This window comes from Somniosus microcephalus, chromosome 1 (genome assembly GCF_052327205.1).
Source record: "Somniosus microcephalus isolate GS21.2 chromosome 1, FLI_Smic_1.0, whole genome shotgun sequence".
Classification (NCBI taxonomy): Eukaryota; Metazoa; Chordata; class Chondrichthyes; order Squaliformes; family Somniosidae; genus Somniosus; species Somniosus microcephalus.
This window is the reverse complement of record NC_140987.1, coordinates 117,125,317-117,148,815: the sequence shown is the minus strand read 5'-3', so window position 1 is coordinate 117,148,815 and position 23,499 is coordinate 117,125,317. Positions and strand designations below refer to the sequence as shown.

The window sequence follows — 23,499 nt, the reverse complement described above, 5'->3', positions numbered from 1 at the left end:
CTGCTTCCCAAGCTCTTACACCTGCCAATATTACCTACGCACGTGCAATTTCACTGGATTGAGCCTTGGAGTAATACCATGGTGGAGAAGGATGATGTAGTTGACTGTGTCAAACAACAGAGAGAGGTCAAGACAGTAGTTTTACAAGAGTAGTCTTGGTGCTGTGGGCAGGGTGAAAGCAGGATTGAAGAGATTCAGAGGGAGTGATTGGAGAGGTGGATCCAGAGCTAGTTGGTGACAAGACACTTAAGGAAAGGGAGGTTAGAGATAGGACAGTACCTGGAGAGGATAAAGCGAAGGATTTTGAGGAGAGGGGGTGAAGACTACCGTCTTGAAAAGTGGGGAAACAGCCTGGAAATAGGATGCATTGACAGTGCCTGAGAGCATTGAGCCACCAGAGGTGGTTCTGTCAATATTTGAGTTGGATGGGATCCAAGAGCACAAGAAATGGGGCATATCAGAGATTAGCTTGGTGAGGGCCTGAGAGAAAATGGGAATAAGCTATGAAGTGATCAGAAATGGGGACAAGGGTGTGGGAGGAGACTACTGGATCAGGAAGAAGGAGGCAGCTGAGGCAGTCAAGTGGATGGTCATGATCTTTGAGATGAAAATAATCTATGAGTTTCTTGCATTTGGTGTTTTGAGGTGAAAATGGGAGGGATAGAGTAAGGGGATCAGAGGGTGAAGTTAGTCATTGAGAAGAGAAGCCTAGGGCTGTCCTTACCCTATAGGATAATCCTGGAGTAATAGGAAAATTTTGACGAGGAAAGGGAAGCACAATAGATAATTGTGCCAAACCTGGTGAATACCCAAGCCAAGAACACTCTAGTCCTCCTACTTTAAGGATGCAGAAATGAGTTTTGTACTATGGGATGGTGAGCATGCAAGATAGTTGAGTAAATTTGAGGGACAAGAGCTATTGAGTAAGTTGAGTGCAGCGGTTGGATGGAAGGTCAGAGTTCTATGGAAGTTATAAGTTTGAGAGGATTTTGAAAAGGGAACAGGGTGATTGTAGAGGGTTTTGGAGAAGGCAGAGCAATGTTGTTATTGAGGGAAACTAGGATCAGAGATGGTTTTATTGAAGATAGAGATCTTGAAGTGGCAAGACATCTCCCTCCACGACAGTTACAGAGAGTTATGTGATGGAGTGAATAGCTGGGTGGTAAGGCCTTGAGTAGAGGAAGGAGTCACCAGCTGTAAGGTCTAGGATATTGATTGACTCATCTAAGATGAGATTGTGGATAATGAGAACCTTGTTTATAGAGGAACTGACATTTTGGAGGGCATTACTTTGTGGAAGGGCAGTAGGATCCTAGCAGAGGTGGTTGATGCGGAGCCAGAGGAGAGGAGATTGGTCTCCAGTGACTGAAATGGGTGGGCTAGGTGGCAGTGTCAGTTGTGAAGAGGCTTCAAGGGGATCTCAACAGGCTCAATGAGTGGGCGAGAACATGGCAGATGGAATATAATGTGGATAAATGTGAAGTTATCCACTTTGGTAGAAAAAACAAAGGCAGAGTATTTCCTAAATGGTGAAAGGTTGGGGAATGCAGATGCTCAAAGGGACCTGGGTGTCCTTGTACATGAGTCACTGAAAGTGAATGTGCAGGTGCAGCAAGCTATTAGAAAGGCAAATGCTATGCTGGCCTTCATTACAAGAGAATTTGAGTACAGGAGTAAAGAAGTCTTACTCCAATTATATAGGGCCTTGGTGAGACCACATCTGGAGTACTGTGTACAATTTTGGTCTCCTTACCTAAGGAAGGATATACTTGCCATAGAGGGAGTGCAACAAAGGTTCACAAGATTGATTCCTGGGATGGCGGGACTATCATATGAGAAGAGATTGAGTAAACTAGGCCTGTATTCTCTTGAATTCAGAAGAATGAGAGGGGATCTCATTGAAGCATACAAAATTATTACAGGGCTTGATAGGGTGGATGCTGGGAGAATGTTTCCCTTGGCTGGGGAGTCTAGAACCAGGGGCCACAGCCTCAGGATAAAGGGTAGGCCATTCAGGACTGAGATGAGAAGAAATTTCTTCACACACAGGGTGGTGAATCTTTGGAATTCTCTACCTCAGAGGGCTGTGGAGGCTCAGTCATTGGGTATATTCAAAACAGAAGTTGATAGATTTCTGACTAGTAAAGGCATCAAGGGATATGGCGATAGGGCCGGTGAATGGAGTTGAGGCAGAAGATCAGCCATGATCTCATTGACTGGCGGAGCAGGCTCGAAGGGCCAAATGGCCTACTCCTGCTCCTATTTCTTAATGTTCTTATGTGCCGAGATTGGATAACAAGGCAGCGTGGATTACTGCTCTGGGAAAGCCACCAGCCAGAGCCATGATGGGTGCAATGGAGGATGCCAACAGCGGAACAAATTTAAGCCATTAATCTATCCAGGAGGAGCTCCATTTTGAGGCATCAGCAGGAGAATAGCAGCCAGTGAGTTAGGTCAAGAGGTGGGATGTGTGAAATAGGAAGCAGCGACACAGGTTAATAAAGCCATAACAAAAGCAAACCAAGCACTAGGGTTTATTTCTATAGGGATAACATTGAAAAGTAGAGAAGTTATGCTAAACTTGTATCGAACCTTGGTTAGACCACACTTGGAGTACTGTGTACAATTCTGGCCGCCATATTATAAAAAGGTTATAGAGGCACTGGAGTGGGTGCAGAGAAGATTTACAAGGATGATACCAGAAATGCGAGGTTATACCCATCAGAAAAGGGTGAACAGGCTGGAGGCTGAAGGGTGACCTAATAGAGGTCTTTAAAATTATGAAAGGTTTTGATAGTGTAAACACAAGAGTGCTTCCACTTGTGGGTAAGAGCAAAACTTAAGGCTAAGGGGATCAAGGGGTATGGGGAGAAAGCAGGGACCAGGTACTGAATTTGGATGATCAGCCATGATCGCATTGAATGGCGGAGCAGGCTCGAGGGGCCGAATGGCCTGCTCTTGCTCCTATCTTCTATGTTTCTAAAGGCCATCAATATAAGATAATCACCAAGAAATAGGGAATTCTGAAGAAACTTCTTTATCCAGAGAGTGGTGAGAATGTAGAACTCGCTACCACAGGGAGTGGTTGAGGTGAATAGTATAGATGCATTTAAGGGGAAGCTGGATAAGCATATGAGGGAGAAGGGAATTGAGGGTTACGCTGATTGATGAGGAAAGACTGGAGGAGGCTCGCATGGAGCATAAACGCCAGCTTGGACTGGTTGGGCCGAATGGCCTGTTTCTGTGCTGTATACCCTATGTAATCCTGTGATTGATAAACCAAGACCAAGAAATTAGGAGATGGAACAAGAGAGAAAAAAGGGAATCCAAGCAGGATGGGAAGGCAAAATTTAATCTCTCTCTTTCTCCCAAAGGTTAAATTACAAAATTTACAATGAAGATAATTAGTGGTTGATACCAAATCCAGCTAGTCCACTTTTATGCACCCTGCCTGCAGGTCAGATGTAGAGTCAATTATGCCTGTCTTTGAACCATATAGTTTGGTCTGGCTGATTACATAAAACCTAGTTGCCCTGGCAGGATGGGGAGAGTTGCACTCCACTAGGCATGAATTTAATATTGAGATATTGCAGATTTTTTTTTAGTAGAATCACTGACATTATTACATCACTAACAATATTCATCTTCTGTAAAAGAACATATTTACTCTTTTCTTTTGAAATTTGCTTTTTAAAATTTTTATTTGACCTGATTATTCATTTAAAATTAAAAAATCTTGATCAACTTGTTAAACTGCTAACTTTTTTTTTTCTCCACAGGTTATTTCCTTTCTAGCAGCTGTGCTTCATAAAACAGGGACCCGAGAGGATATTGAAAATAACATGCCCAAGTTTGTACTGAAGACTATGAAGAAGGAATCAAAAGCACCCAATGACAAAGTAATCATTTACAGCCTGTATCTTGTTGCAAATCTCACTTTCCTAGGAGTAATACATTTTGCTTTGATACAAGGAAAATCTTCATTTAAACCTTTAAAGAAGTTACCATTAATGGCAAACATTTTCTTGCAAAGTCTTTGATTCACTGTCCATTAGGTGTGTTAAAAGTTTTAAAAAATGATTTTTTTTCCATTTTATTCTTGCCCCTGTCCATCTGTCTTCATTCATGTTGTCTGTAACAGTAACTTATGACCCCGGTAACATTAAAACAATTGATGGAAGTTTGGAGTAAATCAGATGTGATTTCCTCTCTCCAAAGATTCTGAGTTGTTTTGGAAAAAAAGGTGCAGAGAGCTTAAAATGTCCTACTTTTAGCCACAATTGTGCCATATCCTGAAAGGGAAGGCTGACTCTTGGTAGTAATGTCACTGATCATACTCACCTATAGTGTAGAATCATTGAACCTTACGACACAGAAGGAGGCTATTCGGACCATCCATGCGTGTGCCAACTCTCTGAAAGAACTATCTAATTAATCCCATTCCCCCTACACTTTTCTCATTCCTCATAAAAATGTTCTTTTTTAAACATTTATCTATTTTCTTTTTAATAGCCATTATGGATTCTGCTTCCACCACTGTTTCTGGCAGGACATTCAGGGCTGGATTTTTCCAACCGTGACGGGTGACGTCCATGGCATGTGGGGACCTCGCATCTGTGTCGATCCCGGCCTCCAACAAGATTTTACGTTGATTGGGCTTCTTAAGCCCGCCGTGCGAGGAACCCGGCCAATTAAAAGGAAGCGGCCCTGATGTCATCTGATGACCCATCATCAGCCGGTTTCCTTAAAGGGACCATGTCCACATTCATTTTGACAATTGTGCTGTCTGTTCTACAGCATTGAGGTGCTGTAAACACTGACAAGCACTGCACAGAGGTGCAGGGCTGCACCCAGGCTCGCCCATGACTCCCTCCATATGCTTATGGAGGGAGTCACAGCACACAGGGAGGTTCTCTTCCCTTCCCTTCCTCTTCCCTTCCAATGGGCGGAAGAGACCTCCCCAGGAGACCAATGCAGCCTGATTACACATTGCACAGGAGGACCCGAGCAAGGATGTCGTCAGGAGTCCTTGGCTGCAGTGGCACAAACTTCAGTGATCACAGTAGATCACAAAACATTACTGCAAAGCCACACTCAACCTCATCCTCCTGTGCCACTCATCACATCCCCATCACTCTGCCTTCCCTAACCTACCCCTGCACATCCTTACTCACACCAGCACCTCTACCCATCCCTTTCTATCTACATTATCACTTCCCCATCTCACTAGCCACCCCTCACACTCGCCCTCATCCTAGTGCAATCATACCGACTAACAACACACAAGGGTAGACACTTGGGTGTTCTAGCCAATGTTCATGTGAAGTTTCTGTTAATGTGCTGTCAAGCATTGAAATCTTTATTTTCAACACTTTGCCTTCTTGGACAGATTTGTGCACACCTTTGAAAGTGTCTTAGTGAGTTCCAGTGAATGGTGAGACATAACATTCCTTCCCCCCCCGCTCCGCCAATGGTGATGAGTGTGAAAGGAATGGCTTGGACGTTGTAGGAATGCTTTATGGTGCTGGTGTGGGGTGGTGCCAACCTCGTGCATCATGTGGCAGCCAGGGTGTACAGTGTTAAGTGAAGCAAATCTGGACATGGTGAGGTCATCGCTGGCGTCCCGGGCAGCAATGTGCACGGGTGATGATGCCCTGGTTGGTGTTGCTGGTGTGCCCGGTGATGCTGGTGTTGGGGCTGATCATATTGGGATTCTGAGGACCAAGATGAGATTTTTTTCAAGGGTACCGATGCTGATGGAATAGATGGCAGGTGAAGTTGAGATGACAGAAGTGATCTGTCAATGGTGAGAGAGGTTGTTCCAATGAGGTGACACTGGATAGAGAGTTTGCTCCAAACACTTGCAACCTGCATAAAGCTCAATCTGTCTTCCAAATGCAATAAGCAACAGCTTCTAACCTTGGCAAGTGAAGACCTATGAAATGGGAGCTTTCATAGACCATTTGCAGCTGTCAGGTTAGTAAATCATTCCATGCTGACACAACATCCGGTCGACTTACCTGACGTGATCCCTGCACTCCAGGAAACTCATGGAAAATCTGGTAAAATGGTAAGTACACGGTAAAATAGTGCTTAACTACCTTTTAACAAGCTTTTAAGTATCTAAATTGGCTGACCCGCCGCTTGGTGTCGGGTCTGCTCAGGGATGACAGACCCGACACTTGGGAAACTGACGAGGAGTTTATAGCGGGATACCAACCCGCTGTCGATCCTTTTGATTTTGATAGCGGACCCACCTCCAAACCCACACCCTGAGCGCCGGCAGAATTCCAGCCTCTGTCTCTATCTCCAACCAGTTTCCTATCCCTGCCATAAAGTGATCTCCAATTCCACATGCCTTGATTTTAAATAGAAATCTCTTGTGCAGATCCTTCAGAAAAATCTATGTATATTACATCCTTTGATCATCCTGTCTCCGTGAACTTGGTGACTCTGTCAAAGATCTCTAATAAGTTAGTTAGACATAACCTACCTTCCATGATACCATGGTGACTCCTTAATCAGCTTATAATTTTCCAGGTGCTCACTTGCTTTACCACAGCAACGGACCTAAAACTTGTCTTTTTTTTCTATTGAAGATTTTCCTAATAATTGCTCCTCTGTCTGTGCTGTACAACTGGAAGGATGAACTGGACACCTGGGGTTATTTTAGAGTCTATATCTTGCATGGCAACAAAAAAGACCATACTCTTAGTTGCATTCGACGGAGGAAGTGCGAGATCGCCCTGACAACCTATGAAACAGTCCGCCTCTGTTTGGATGATATCAACAGGTAATTGGTTCATATTGCACTGTATTTAAAGTTGGATTGCATTGAAAAGTGTTATTGGTGATATTTAGTTGTTAGGTTTGGCACACTGTAAATGTATGCTAAGCTGAGAGATCCTGTTTGTTTGATGGTGACCAGAATTATCTTGTTATACAATTAACTGCTTGGTATGCTGCTTCAAGAAGATGATATACAGGCAGATCCACAGGCGATCCAATTTGCCCATGTGCAAATTATTTATCCCTTAGTTGTTCAGTGGGATTAAAACCCTGACAAAAGCAAGTTATTCTTCTGATAAGTAAATATTTTCTTTAATTCCAAAGCAAAAGCTGTGATACAGAAACCAGCACCATCTGAGTGATATATGGAGGATACATTGTGAAAACTTGTCCAATATAATTTCTGTTCCACAAGTGATGATCGATGCTGCAACAAGCGTGGGGTCGCACTCATATCTGCCAGGTCTTCAAGATGTGTTCTCTTTATAGAATAAGTTAAAGTGAATTAAGAATAGAGGTGTAAAAGATGGGTTTGATTTCCCCTGTGGCTCAATTGCAATGAAGTTAAAGGCAGAGTGAGGCTAATTTTTCTGGTGCGTTGGTAAATTAAAAAATGGTTTTGAACAATTTTGTCCCAGCGAATCAACAGCGACGTCGGAAAAGCACACTTTTGAACTATTAGGAAGTTTGTTTCATAGCAAATTGAACATACTCTTAAGAATGGGTTGTGGAATAAATTTTTAGTATGTTTTCTCTCTACCTGCTTGCATCTGACTCTGCATTCTGCCTGCAACTGTACATCCCTCTACTGGAAAGCTTGACACACTCTGGACACTGTTTCCAATATCATCAGCTTGCAGGAGTTGTCGATAAATTGTGTAGCGCTCCATCTAGTTGAGTACTGATCAAACTTGTACAATCGAGATGGCTGAGTTTGAGTGACAGGGCAATCCCAGGACTCTCAACTCTGGTTGGAAGTCAGGCTTTCAACAGCACTGGGCTGACTGGGATGTTTTCAGTTAATGTTCAGAGTAAATTGTTTTAAAATTCAATCTTTATCTGTCTTGGAGATAAGGATGTGTAAAGAGAAAAAATGTGTAGTCATTTGCTGTGACAACTGCAGCTTTTCCAAACTTTATTGGTAATGGAACCAAAAAATCTTAAGGAAAAATTGCTGACTACCAAAGTAATGTATTGTGAAATGTCTGGAGTCATTATGATCAAAGCCACTGATTTGTAATTTTTATGTAAATTGGACAGAATTACAGATTGTGATCGTCAAAACGCCAGTTAAAAGTTGGTAATCTCATGTACTAATCCTGGAATTTAATTTAGACAGTCACTGTAAATTAGTGACCTTAGCTGTGCAAGCTTGGTTTGAATACAGTCGGAGCTTAAAGTATGTAACTGATTAAAGGTCTTGCAGCACAGCAGCTGGGAATTTAAATTCAGTTAATTAAATAAATCTGGTGCTAGTGTTATTAATGGTGACCATGAAACTACCGAATTATCGTAAAAACCCATCTAGTTCACTAATGTCCTTTTAGGCAAGGAAATCTGCCATCCTTGCCTGTTCTGGCCTATATGTGACTCCACACCCACAGCAATGTGGTTGACTCTTAATTGCCCACTGCCGCTCAGTTATACTGAACCACTAAAAAGAAGTATCCTGGACTGCAGCGGTTCAAGAAGGCGGCTCACCACCACCTTCTCGGGGGCAATTCGGGATAGGCAATAAATGCTGGCCTTGCCAGCGACTTCCGCAAACGGATAAAAAAATAATTTCCAGAATTTTTTTTCCCCCGAAGCAATTGGGTTATTTCTTTTATTTTTGTGCCTCCCTCCCAAAATGTTTTGATTTCCCCCCTCCCCCTTTTTGGTACGGCCCCCACCATATAATGCTGTGTTTTGAGAGTATGGGCAGGTGCCATGTCCCCAAACCTCTGCCATTCTGAAGTGGCCACTTGGACCTGTACATGAGTGGTGTAGCTTGTCCAAGACTTCCCTGTGATTTGCAACTTGTTTTATGAAGTATTATGGGAACTAAACTATATGGTATCCCTCAGTGCTCTTAGGGTGTCAGATATTTTTGCATGTTTTTAAACAATTTGCCAACATACTGGAGTTCATTTTCCAATGTTCTGGAATGGTTTCATAAACCTTGTATGTTACATACCAAAGGGCCTGAAAACTTAGGGCTCGATTTTAATAGCCCTGAGGAGACAGGTTCGGAGGCGGGTCGGCAGCAAAAATGGCACCAGGCTGCGACCCCGCTTCCATCCCATCTCCACGCGATTTTCATGAGTGTTGGGTCAGCCACTCCCAAACTGACCCGACGGGAAACGGTGCGACAGGTAGTTAAGGCTGTTAACAGCCTGTTAACTGCCTTGCTAATCCTATTTTTAGAGTAGTTTCTGATTTTCGTGCTTCTGGCTCCTGTTTCCCGTCTTGCCAGAAACAGGAGACGAGTTGCTGGAGGACGTGAATTGTAGTCATTGGTGCAGCACTTTAAAAGTGCTCCTGTAACATGGCTGACATTCAGATGCAACAACTTTGTTGTTGGAGGTTTAGAATAAGATTTTGCAACTCTACTGACCTTTGTGTCTGTTCAAGCTGACACCCATCTGCAGTGTGACCCGATTGGAATAATTTCAGGCCACTTCGACTGTGCGCTTGCAAGCTTCTTGACTCAACTGAAATCTACAGCAGGGGGATGGGAACCATTTACATCCTCTCATCCTGGTCATCGGATTTGGAGGAAGAGCAGCCGCGGCAGCATCACAACCAGCCACAACAGCAGCACCAGGAGCGCCAACCTCCTCGTCACCCACCTGATGATGCTCAGGGCAGAGGGCCTCAGTGCAGGGCTGCACCGCGCCGCAGGAGATACCCCCCACACAGGGTTTACAGGCAGAGGATCAGCTTCCTCAGCATTTGCCAAAGGCGGCTGAGACTTTCGAGAGACGTAGTCGCTGATATCTGCGCAATGCTGCACCAATACCTGGAGCCCAAAAGAGCATGTGGCCGCTCCTTACTAGTGGCTGTCAAAGTCACCACCGCCCTCAACTTCTTTGCTTCGGACTTCTTCCAGTGATCAGCTGCAGACATAAGCGGCATCTCCCAGTCGGCCGCACACACCTGCATCATGCAGGTTACCAATGTCCTCTTTGCAAAAGTGCTCAATCACATCCACTTCTCCATGGATGGCCCAAGTGTGACCGTGCGTGCCATTGGCTTTGACAATATGGCAAGCTTGTCAATGGTGCAGGGCGTCATAGACTGCACACATGTAACCATTAGGGCCCCCTATCACAACCCAGCTGTATTTGCCAACCGCAGGGGATTCCACTCCCTGAACGTCCAGCCGGTGTGTAACCACAGGAAGATCATCATGCATGTTTGCACTAAGTACCCTGGCAGTTGCAATGACTCCTGCATCCTGCGCCAGCCTACTGTGCCTCAGCTCTTCCATCCGCCAACCGGATGGCTTCTTGGCAACAAGGGCTATCCCCTGAAAAAGTGGCTCATGACACCGATGAGGCCATCAAACGAAGCTGAGGAGTGCTACAATGTCAGCCACATTTCCACCAGAAAAATGCACTTCAGATACCTGGACAGATCTGGTGGAGCCTTGCAGTATGCACCAGCCATGGTGTCCAGAATCGTCATGGTCTGCTGTGCCCTGCACAACATCGCACAGCAGCACGGCTTAGTGCTGCCGGATGAACAAGTGGCTCAGTACACAGCCTCCTCGGAGGAAGAGGATGAGGAGGATGAGGAGGAGGACGGTGAGCGACATCTTGCGGGGCCGGATGTGGCCAATCCAGCAGCACGCGGCCACATTGCTGGCCGGCAGGCAAGGGTTGCACTCATCCATGCCAGATTCGCATAAGCTTATGTTTCAACCACAGATAGCTGGCACATGGAGATGAATATAAATCCAACAGTTTCAAAACCCCAGGCATCATCTGCCCAATAAACGGTGGTTTGCGCTCAGTGTCACCACCAACATTCTACATGGAATTCTCCCTGAGCCCTCACTCTTGAACTTCCATTTCTCAGAACACAGAGGCCACACTTTAGGTGATCTTAGCAGATCATTAAACCTTTTTCGACACTGAACCCATGTGCGTCTGCACACAGACCTCGAACTGACCTCCTCAGCAATTTGTAGCCAAGCTGCCTTGCTTTGCTGAGGAGGCCTCCTCCTTCCGTTTCCAGGGAAGAGGACCTCCTGACGTCCTATAACTCCCTCCACAAGAGCATGGAGGGAGCCTTCATTGAACCTGGGTGCAGCCTTGGTTTTTGGGACTGCCATTCCTGCAGCAGCCAACACTTTTAACAGAAAAAAGCTAATGCTTCTGCAAAGGGGACATGGCCCCTTTAAATCTTTACTGAAACAACGCGTCATCAGAGGCAAGAATCTGACACTCTGCAAGCAATTGCCTGGAGGGACCCGCACGTCGGCCGTAACAAGGCCAATCAACCTAAAATCTGGTCTGCGGGGCGGTGGCAACCGAGAGCGGGCCCGGAAGACACCGAGCAGTGGGCCCGCCGTCAACCCGCCTCCTTCATTAAAATCGAGCCCTTAGTCCCAGATTAGGTGATGCAAACTTAAATCTTGTTACTCACTTTTAACTAGTCAATGTAAAAACATTTTTTAAAGTAACCTATTGTAATAGAGTAAGAACAGTGGAACTGATTCAAAATCCCCAAGTCCACAGGCATAGAGCAAAGAGTTGGAGAAGGATGAGTACTGGGCCCCACAGAGCAAATTGTAGTGTTATGGACTGGAAGCATTCTCACTTACTTAGAGTGTAAAGCGCATTTGTGCATACCCTCCATTTGGACAAAGTTGGTATCTTCCAATAATAGCATGTTCAGATTCCTGGTAGTAGCATTAGAAGAGAGCAAAATATTTAACAAAATTTATTAGCTCTGACTTCAGTTGTGAAGGAGTTTTCTCCAGCAACAGCTACAGAACTGCATTGTTACTGTGCTGGGATTTCTTCATCAATAATTTACTGAACTGTAAATCTATTGTGCTGTCAAAGAGGTAAAGAAAACCTTAAGGATTACAATATTATGTTATATGTGGTTCATTTTTGGTTTCTTCAACAGTATTGAATGGTCTGCAGTGTTTGTAGATGAAGCCCATAAGATAAAGAATCCTAAAGCTCAGATCACACAGGCTTTGAAGGCCCTGAATTGCAAGGTTAGAATTGGGCTAACTGGGACCATTTTGCAGAACAACATGGATGAGCTATGGTGTGTCATGGACTGGTAAGCAGTGTGATTATACTTATTTTAAAAGTGGCAAATTATTTCAGGTTAAACTTATGAAATGTCTAAATGGAAAGTAGGTACTAGAAATGTGCCAGTTAGTCATTGACAGAGCAGTTGACCAATATAGTCACAGCACTCACTGTATTAACTTTCTTCGCCAGTGTCAATAGGTCACAGCCAGAGGCAACTGTTGCAATGATAAATGACTCCAGAATTTGACCCTCGTGGTTGCCAGGTGTACAGAAAGACGTGAGAAAATTGTACTGGCATTTCCAGGATTAAAATTGTGAGCCACCTGTCCCCATTTCAGTTGCCAACAGTTGTAAGTAATTTCCCATAGCCTAATGAATACACCCAACAACCCTGGTTCAACAAGTGATAGTCAAACCTCTGTGTACAAGAGTCAGCGTTCCAAGTGACTTAGGGCTGAGAGGTTTTGTCACTTGTATTCTGTGCACACACTTTTGAACTGACATCAGATACTGAGCTGCAGCTGCAGCAGCTCCAGATTAACTGGCCATTGATCTCATTACTGTTTGGGGAACGTTGCTGGTGCAGAATGGTTCCTGTATTTACCTACCTAAAAGTGACTGCAAAAGAAGTTATGTGTATAACAAAGTGATAAGGCAATATATAAATAAATTTTTTCTCCCAGTAATTCTGGTTAAAAAGTGAAGATGCTTACAGCCCTCGTGCTCCTCTGGTCATTACTTTATTGTCTAATAAGAATCTAAATGCAGTTTATGAAGAAATGCACTTATATTAAATACCAATGAATCCCTTGTGGTTACTGCCCATGGTGGTCACCAGCCAGTCTCTCCCAGTTACTCAGCCAGCCTGTCACAAGCTTACTCTCTCTGAAGTAAAAATAACGTCTTGAAAATAGTTTCAGTCAAAACTTACCTCCAAAATGTTCTAAAAACTTCATGGTAGGGCTTATTGATGTCATTTGGGAAAAAAAATATTTTTATTGCCTGAGAAATGATGTATTATTGCATTTTATTGCAAAGGTTATCTGAGAATCTTAGGGTTGCTTTCTCGGAGGTTTGGCCACAGCACAGGCACTCGGACTCAGTTGTGCTGAATTGTCGGCACACGTGTTAGCAGGGAGTTGTAGTTAAGTCGCCTGAGCTGTCAGGGTTCAGGAAGAATATCAACTCAAACTCTAGGATTCTCATAGAGGCTGAGGCCTCCAACTAAAAGTTTTAATGAAGACAGTCAGACACAAAAATACAGAAGTGGTTCTTGCTAATGTATTGAGTTTGTAAATTATCGCTTGATGTGGTTATTATTTGACTGATGGAGATAATGAAATGACTCTTGGAATTCTTGGTACTTGTAGGGCCATACCAGGCTGCCTGGGCAACAGAGCTCGTTTTAAGGACGATTTTGCCAATCCAATTGAATTTGGCCAGAGGCACACTGCATCCAAAAGAGAGCTAGCTGTTGGGCGAAAGTCTATGAGACGGTTGGCAAAACGCATGTCCTTTTGGTTTCTGAGACGCACCAAGGCTCTCATCAGTGATCAGCTACCAAAGAAAGATGATCGGGTAATAAAGTTCTGCCTGCTGCCAGTATTTAGTATATTCCTGAATGAAAATAGAAGGCCAGCACTCGCATGAATCTGTTGGAGAGTGCTCATTAACTTCCCTGATCACCATGTAGAATTGGTGACCTTCAATAATTGAACATTATGTCAAAATACTACTGAAGTCTAATATATGGTAGCAGTATATGTGTAATTGTATATATCACAATAATTGTTATTATACATATATTAGTGTATGTGTACATAAGAAAAAGAACAATAGAAAGTCTCAAAGACTTTGTGGCTGTGTTATACAACCTGCAAATGTGGCAGCCCTTTATTATTGCTTCTGCTATGATGTGTACAGACATGATAGCCTGGATATTTGCGGGAAGGGACCAGGGGGACATGTAGCGGCTGAGAAACCTGGAAATAGGGGTTTCCTGGGGGTCCTGCTGAATTTAACGGCAGTACCTGATTTAAATTTTTGGACTCTGTTTCCCGGCCACAGTCAGTCAGATTGAGAGGCTGGCTGGCTGTCAGGCGGGAAGGCCTGCGGAACCAAGCCGCAACCAGGGAGCGGATAGGAGGGAGAGAGGGAGAGTGTGGACCCGAGCAGTGGCAGCGGAGGCGGTGGCGGCATAAAGGGAGCTTCGGAGAAGGCCCCGGACACAGTGCAGATCCGAGCGGCGGCAGCGGCTTAAAGGGAGCAGCCGCGATTTAAAAAAAAAAAACAAGGAGTGACATCACAGGACAACAGGTAGATGATTGGTTGGTATTACAGCTCTTTTGCTCTCTAGGTTAGGTAAGTGGATTAAATTCAGAACTGGGAGAATATTAACTACTATAACTTTATTATTAAATTAATAACAAACTAAATTAACGAATTAAAACAAAAATTAAAACTAAAAATAATGGTTTGAATAAAAACTGTAACTATTTATATAAATAAAATAAGGTTGATAGAGAGAGCAGTGCAGGTGGTATGTCGTAACTGCAGCATATGGGAGTTGGTGGTGACCAACGAGATCCTGAGCAACCACATCTGCGGTAAGTGCCTGCAGCTCGAGGAACTTCGGCTCAGAGGTGTTGGGCTGGAGTCCGAGCTGCAGACATTGCGATGCATCAGGGAGGAGGAGAGTTACCTGGACACTTTATTACAGGAGGCAGTCACACCCCTTGGGTTAAGTAGTACTTTAGAGTTAGTCAGTGGCCAGGGTCAGGAGGGTGTGACTGTGAGTCAGGAAGGTATGGGCACCCAGGATATAGTGATGGTGGAGCCTCAGCCCTTGACCTTGTCCAGAAGGTATGAGGTACTTGCTGCCTGTATGGATGAGAACAAGGACTGCAGGGAGGATGGGCAAACTGACCATGGCACTGTGGTACATGAGGCCATTTAAGTGGGGGGAGTAAAAAGGAATGTGGTAATGGTAGGCAACAGCATAGTCAGGGGGATAGATACTGTTTTCTGCAGCCGTGACAGGGTGTACCGAAGGCTGTGTTGCCTGCCCGGTGCCAGGGTTAAAGCCATCTCCTCGCGGCTGGAGAAGAACTTGGAGTGGGAGGGGGCGTATCCAGTTGTTGTGGTCCACGTAGGAACCATTGACATAGGTAGAACTAGGAATGAGGTTCTGCTGAGGGAGTTTGAGGAGTTGGGGTCCAAATTAAAAAGCAGAACCTCAAAGGTAATAATCTCTGGATTGTTATCTAAGCCATGTGCCAAGTGGCATAGGGATAACAATTCAAGGTTAACTGCATGGCTGAAAGAGTGATATGGGAGGCAGGGGTTTCGCTTCATGGGCCACTGGCACCAGTACTAGGGAAAGAGCGAGCTGTTCCATTGGGACGGGCTCCACTTAAACCAGGCTGGAACCAGTGTCCTGGCGAATCGAATAACTAGGGCAGTACACAGGGCTTTAAACTAATGAAGGGGGGGTGGGAGGATTCAGGAAAGAGTAAATTAAAAGCAGCAAGGGCAATGTCAAGGCTCTAGAGCAGAGCAGAGTTTTGGGTAAAAAATAAACTGAGTGGGTCAGGAAGGGACAGAGAGAGTAACAAAGGTGACATCAGGGGAAAAAAATTGACAGAAGTCAAAGCTAAAGGCACTATATCCGAATGCGCGAAGCAGTCGCAACAAAATAGATGCATTAATAGTGCAGATAGAAATTAATAGGTTTGATCTAATAGCCATTACGGAGACATGGTTGCAAAGTGACCAAGGTTGGGAACTAAATATTCCAGGATACTTAACTTTTAGAAGAGATAGGCAAAATGGAAAAGGAGGAGGGGTAGCCCTGATAATAAAGGGTGGGATAAAGACAGTAGAGAGAAAGGATCTTAGCTCGGAAAATCAAGAAATAGAATCAGTTTGGGTGGAGCTTAGAAACGGCAAGGGGCAGAAAGCATTGGTGGGAGTTGTTTCTAGGCCCCAACAGTAGTTGTAATGTAGAGCAGAGTATAAATCAGGAAATTAGAGGCGTATGTAACAAGGGTAATACAGTAATCATGGGGGACTTTAATCTACATATAGACTGGGCAAACCAAATTTGCAGTAATAATGTGGAGGACGAGTTCATGGAAAGAATACAAGATAGTTTTCTAGATCAGTATGTTGATGAACCAACTAGGGAACAGGCTATTTTAGATCTAGTATTGTGCAATGAGAGGGTCAATTAATAACCTTGTAGTAAAGGGGCCTTTAGGGAAGAGTGACCATAATATGATAGAATTTTATATTCAGTTTGAAAGTGATTTAGTTAAGTCTGAAACTAGGGTCTTAATAAATCTAAATAAAGCAAACTACGTAGGTATGAGTGGTGAGTTGGCTAAGGTAGATTGGGAAACTACATTAAAAGGTATGATGGTCGACAAGCAATGGTTAGCATTTAAAGAATTAATACATAATTTACAACAAATATACATTCCTTTTAAGGCACAACTGTGGCTCACAAGAGAAGTTAAAGATAGTATTAGATCAAAGGAATAGGCTTATAATGTTGCCAAAAAGAGTAGTAAGCCTGAGGATTGGGAGGATTTTAGAATTCAGTAATTGATAAGGAAAGAGAAAAAAGGTTGGTAGAAAGAAAGCGGGGAATTGTAGACCGTTAAGCCTGACATCGGTAGTGGGGAAAATGCTAGAGTCCATTATAAAAGATGTAACAGCAGAGCACTTGGAAAACAGTGACAGGCTCGGACAAAGTCAGCATGGATTTACAAAAGGTAAATCGTGCTTGACTAATCTACTGGAATTTTTTGAGGATGTAACTGGTAGAATAGATAAGGGAGAACCAGTGGATGTGGTGTATTTGGACTTTCAGAAGGCTTTCGATAAGGTCCCGCATAAGAGATTAGCATGTAAAGTTAAAGCACATGGGATTGGGGGTAAGGTACTGACTTGGATAGAGAACTGGTTGGCAGACAGGAAGCAAAGAGTTGGAATAAACGGGTCTTTTTCCGAGTGGCAGGCAGTGACTAGTGGGGTACCGTAGGGATCGGTGCTAGGACCCCAGCTATTCACAATATATATTAATGATCTAGACGAGGGAACTAGATGTAATATCTCCAAGCTTGCAGATGACACAAAGCTGGGTGTGCTGTGAGGAGGATGCTGAGAAACTCCAGTATGATTTGGACAGGTTGGGTGATTGGGCAGATGCATGGCAGATGCAGTATAATGTGGATAAATGTGAGGTTATCCACTTTGGTGGCAAAAACAGGAAGGCAGATCATTATCTGAACAGCAATAGATTGGGAGAAGGGGAAGTGCAACGAGACCTGGGTGTCCTTGTGCACCAGTCACTGAAGGTAAGCGTGCAGGTGCAGCAGGCGGTTAAGAAAGCAAATGGTATGTTGGCCTTCATAGCGAGAGGATTCGAGTACAGGAACAAGGATGTCTTGCTGCAGTTGCACAGGGCCTTGGTGAGACCACACCTTGAGTATTGTGTGCAGTTTTGGTCGCCTTATCTGAGGAAGGATGTTCTTGCCATGGAGGGAGTGCAGCGAAGATTCATCAGACTGATACCTGGGATGGCAGGAATGACGTATGAGGAGAGATTGGGTCGATTGGGCTTATATTCGCTGGAGTTTAGAAGAATGAGAGGGGATCTCATCGAAACCTATAAAATTCTAACAGAACTAGACAGATTAGATGCAGGAAGGATGTTCCCGATGGCGGGGGAGTCCAGAACCAGGGGTCACAGTCTAAAGATAATGGGTAAGCCATTTACGACTGAGATGAGGAGGAATTTCTTCACCCAGAGAGTGGTGAACCTGTGGAATTCTCTACCACAGAAGGCAGTTGAGGCCAATTCACTAAATATATTCAAGAAGGACTTGGATATATTTCTTAAGGCTAAAGGGATCAAGGGATATGGGGAGAAGGCAGGGACAGGGTACTGAGTTTGGATGATCAGCCATGATCTCATTAAATGGCGGAGCAGGCTCGAGGGGCTGAATGGCCTACTCCTGCTCCTATCTTCTATGTTTCTATGAGTAAATTAGCAAGAGACATAAAAACAGATTGTAATCGTTTCTACAGGTATGGAAATAGGAAGAGATTAGTGGAAGTAAACGTGGGTCCATTCGAGACAGAGACAGGAGAAATTATAATGGGCAATAAGGAAATGGAAGAGGAATTAAACAAATACTTTGGATCTGTCTTCACGGTAGAAGACACAAAAAACATTCTGGAAATAAGGGTCTAGAGAGAATGAGGAACGTAAAAAAAATCAGTATCAGTAAAGACATAGCGCAGGATTTTCATTGGGCCGTGGAGGAGGGATTGGAGATGTGTGGGGGGTTAAAATCCCGAAATCGGGGGGCACGAACCCATCCGGCCCCAACCCACCTCCATGCCAGTTTCAAAGGAGGCAGGTACCTGACCCGCACTGGGACCTGCCTCCCTGAGGCGGGAAGGGGATTAGTGCTAATTAACTGCCTGTTAACAGGTAGTTAACGGGCAGTTTTTAGCCTAATCCCTATTTTCATTGTTGAAATGTGGGATTCCCGACGTCTCCAAACCACGCCAAGTTAGAGAGGCGGGCCGTCGGGATGAAGGGCTTGGAGGGGTCGAGATGTCCGGTGTTCAGGTGAGTGATGGGTGCATGAGTGCAGAAGTAAGTGTGTTTGGTGTGTTTAAAGTGTTTAAAGAAGTTTTACTTACATTTACATACCTTTACAGCCTCCCTTCCCTCAGGTCTCGGGAGACCCTCATCTCACCGGCACAGAAAGCAGAATGGCCGCGATCTGTCAAAAGTTCCAGCATTCAGCTTTCTGTTCCGGGGAGATCTCTAAATCATCCTGACAGGAAGGAATTAACTTGGAGTGCAGATTGTCAGTGTTTGACAGCTTCAAACAGCTATGAAATGCTGATATTTCATCTGTCAAAAGGTCTTGACAGATGAAATATCAATCTGTGACGTCGCCTGTTGCCGGATGGCCCTTAATTGGCCTGCTGACCCCGCTGGGCGGGCTCAACAAGGTTAATCAAGTCAAAATCACGTGAGTTGGCTAGAACTCGATGAAGGCAGGACTACAGCCCCGAAAGTTGTAATCCTGTCTCCTACCCGACTCCTCAATGAAAATCCAGCCCATAGTACTGGAGAAATTAATGGAACTAAGTGGCGACAAATCCTCTGGACCTGACGACCTGCATCCTGGGGTTTTAAAAGAGGTAGCTGCAAAGATAGTGGATGCACTGGTACTAATCTTCCAGAATTCCCTAGATTCTAGAACAGTCCCCAAGGATTGGAAGGTAGCAAACATGACCCTGCTATTTAAGAAAGGAGGAAGAGGAAAAACAGGGAACTATAGGCCAGTTAGCCTGACATCAGTAGTAGGCAAAATGCTAGAATCTCTTATTAGGGACGTGGTAACAGGGCACTTAGAAAATCGTAATATGATTATACAGAGTCAACATTGTTTTATGAAAGGGAAATTGTGTTTGACAAATCTGTTGAATCGTTTGAAGATGTAACTATTAGGTTCGATAAGGGGGAACCAGTGGATGTGGTGTATTTGGATTTTCAAAGTGCATTCGTTAAGGTGCCACGCAAGAGGTTATTACACAAAATTAGGACTCATGGAATTGGGGTAATATATTAGCATGGATTGAGGATTGGTTAATGGACAGAAAACAGAGAGAAGGAATAAATGGGACTTTTTCGGGTTGCCAGGCTGTAACTAGCGGGGTATTGCAAGGATCAGTGCTTGGGCCTCCGCTATTTACAATCTACATTAATGACTTGGATGAAGGGACTGAGTGTATTGTATCCAAGTTTGCTGATGATACAAAGTTAGGTGGGAAAGTAAGCTGTGAGGAGGATGCAAGGAGGCTGCAGAGTGATATATACAAGTTGACTGAGTGGGCAATAACATGGCAAATGGAATACAATGTGCGGAAGTGTGAAGTTATCCACTTTGGTAGGAAAAACAAAAAATAATATTTTTTGAATGGTGAGAGACTGGGAAATGTTTGCATTCAGAGGGACCTGGGTGTCCTTGTACATGAATTACAGAAAGTTAACATGCAGGTACAGCAAGCAATTAGGAAAGCAAATGGTTTGTTAGCTTTTGTTACAAAGGGATTAGAGTATAAGAGTAAAGAAGTCTTACTACAATTATACAGGGCATTGGTGAGGCCACACCTGGAGTACCGTGTACAGTTCTGGTCTCCTTACCTAAGGAAAGACATACTTGCCTTAGAGGGAGTTCAACAAAGGTTCACTAGACTGGTTCCTGGGATGAGGGGATTGCCCTGTGAGGAGAGATTGAGTAGACTCGGCCTATATTCTCTAGAGTTTAGAAGAATGAGAGGTGATCTAATTGAAACAAATAAAATTCTTAAGAAGCTTGACAGGGTTAATGCTGAGAAAATGAGAATTCCCCCTGACTGGGGAATCTAGAACATGGGGTCACAGTCTCAGAATAAGGGGTCGGCCATTTAGGACTGAGGTGAGGAGAAATTTCTTCACTGAAAGGGTTGTGAATCTTTGGAATTCTCTACCCCAGAGAGCTGTGGATGCTCAGTCGTTGAGTATATTCAAGGCAGAGGTCAATAAATTTTGGGGAATTAAGGGATATGGGGATAGTGCGGGAAGGTGGAGTTGAGGTAGAAGATCAGCCATGATCTTGTTGAATGGCAGAGCCGGCTCGAACAGCCAAATGGCCTACTCCTGCTCCTATTTCTTATGTTCTTATAAGATGTTGTGGGTCGGGAGGGACACCTGGGAGGGAGGGATCCAGAGAGATTGTTTGGGGGTGCAGAGAGATTGGGTGGGGAGGGCCGGAGAAATCGGTTGGGCGGGATGGGGCAGGATGGATTGGTTGAGGGCCGAGAGATTGCGGGGAAATTAACAGGTTTGCTTGGGGGCCTGGGGGAGGGGAGCACTCCTGCTCCTCCTGGCCCAGAAGTCGTGTTGAAAAACCTGTTGGATCCAGCCGTTGTCTCATCCCTTCAGTTGCCAGGTTTCCCAAGGCTTGGGAAACCTGACCCACAGGCATTAAATCTGAAACAGAGTTTAAATCTGAGGCACGCAATCTCATTAAAATAGTAAATTAGGGACCTGCCTCCGGAGAGCAGGTTAGTTGCCTGCCCTCAACCCGCCTCTGTTAAAACTGGAAGTTGGGTTTGGGGTTACCATTTTTGAAATTTTACCCCACCCTATCTGGAGGGTTAAAATTACCCCCATTGTTTCGTGACCTCAAGTGACTCTGTTTTTCTACAACATGAGATAAAGGTGAAAATCAGAACAAACCTCACTGTTGTAATCTCACTTTTTAACAACAACTTTCATTGTCCAAGCTTTATTTTTTTAATTTCTCTAATACACGTACATATGTAGATGACACTAGTTATCTAGGCCCCTCAGGTAACAACTACGCGGACCCAGGATAAATTATTTTAATTACAGTCTAAATATTTTCAAATATGCATTTGAGTATAAATATGATGTGGGGCCCTTTTAAAAGCTGGATAGATTTTGGACCAGTCCTAGAGGCAGGCTGTTGCTCCCTGCCAACCAGAGTGCGCCTTTACCTCCTTAGTACCTAAGTTGTAGCAAGCCCAAGGATTGCACAGAAACCTCTTGTCTCTTTATTTTTGGCCTACTGGTTATATCACGTGCTCTCATAAACTTCATTGACTTTGGAAGGTGGTAAAATAAATCTATTAAACTGTGATTTTGGTTATAAACTGCCAAACAGTTATATTAAACTGTAATTGGGTAAGTGAACAGTAGCAATGACACTGTACATTTACAGTAGTTACAGGCCTAACTATGCCTACTCCGAATTATAGAAAATTAAGTCTCGTCTGCTGCACAAACCTTCATTGTGAACTACACTTGGCTCAAGACCCTTGACTTAACCTTATGTGGCAGTTTCAATTTCAATTTCAATTTCAATTTTATTTGTCACATAACCAAATACAACAAGTGAAATCCAGTCAGTGAAATGCTTTTTTCTTAACGAGCCGAGCGCACCAAGCAGCAAAGGACACTTAGCTGCCTGGTACGCACGGAGCCCGCAAGGACGGCAGCCATCTTCATCGGCGCCATCACAATAGGGTCCGCTCTCTCCTCGCTCCGCCTTCCCCGCACTCCTGCCCGACAATCTTCAGCCGCCGTGGTACTGACGTCCCGGGGCCTGCTTCTCCCGAGAACCTTCCGTAGAGTCTTTCTGGTTCCAGTATCAGGGTGTTCAAACAATAGCACAGTTGTATCATGTTAATTTGGCTATCATATTTCTAATAGAAGTTGGATAGGCTACTTCTTTAGGTGGAGCTCCCTCATCCAATGATATATTTCCACTGCCACGCTGGCATAGTACAAACCTAATCAACTACACACTTTTCCTCATACAGAGACTTTAGTAGAAACTTACTATCGCGGTAATTGATCTTGGGTTTCCATTATCTTCGTGGTTCAGTTGTGATTGTGTAGAAGTAAAATGTACTCTCCACTGAAATCTAAAATTAGCTACCAAAACTGGTTACTGGTAGCCTGACTGGCTATCAGTGAATGGGGAAAGAAGCCCGGAATTCCCCATTTTGAAATGTATTGTTGTTCTCAGGTGATATACTGCTCCCTGACAGAATTCCAGACGACAATATATAAGGCAGTGCTGGAGACAGAGGACATAATGTTGGTTCTGCGTGGCTGGGATCCATGTGATTGCAACAGTGGCCGGAAAAGGAAAAACTGCTGTTACAAGGTTAGCCGTACGACATTGCGTGTAGAGGTTCTTATTGGAGAATATTTCAAAGAACTAGATGCTGCTTTCAGTAAAATTGAGTTACGTTGGCATGATACAGGTAGACTACCCTTTATCCGGACTTCCGAAAACCGAAACCCTCTAAAAACCAAAGGTTTTTTCGTTCAGCGTAAGTCGTGCGTATGACTTACGCTGAACGAAAAAACCTTTGGTTTTTAGAGGGTTCCGGTTGCGGAAGTTCGGATAAAGGGTCCGACCCCGCCAGCCCCGACAACCGCCGACCTCGCCTCCCCCCGCGGACCCCGCCGGCCCTGACAACCGCCGACCCCCCCGCGGACCCCGCCAGCCCCGACAACCGCCAGCCCCGCCAGCCGCCGACCCCCCCGCGGACCCCGCCGGCCACAACAACCGCCGACGACCCCGCCAGCCCCGACCCCCGCCAGCCCCGACAACCGCCGACCCCCGCCAGCCCCGACAACCGCCGACCCGCCCCGCGTACCCCGCCGGCCCCGACCCCCGACTGACTTACGCTGAGCGTCAGCGTAAGTCGTGCGCACGACCCCCCGCCGACCCCCCTTCCGAAATCCGAAATTCTCCTTTATCCGAAACTCGGCTGGTCCCGAGGTTTTCGGATAAAGGATAGTCTACCTGTAACTATAAAACCAACTTGTATTTTTTTTTAGGCC

The 23,499-nt window shown here is 44.7% G+C and overlaps 1 protein-coding gene across 1 annotated transcript in view; it reads left to right on the top strand.

The window, feature by feature from the left end:
- ercc6l2 (excision repair cross-complementation group 6-like 2) overlaps positions 1–23,499 on the top strand; it is a 138,791-nt gene that overhangs the window by 10,431 nt on the left and 104,861 nt on the right. Inside the window, 5 exon segments of the mRNA XM_085984965.1 lie at positions 3,780–3,899; positions 6,600–6,793; positions 11,911–12,072; positions 13,418–13,625; positions 22,673–22,813. Of these exon segments, the coding sequence (XP_085841091.1) occupies positions 3,780–3,899; positions 6,600–6,793; positions 11,911–12,072; positions 13,418–13,625; positions 22,673–22,813 (825 nt within the window).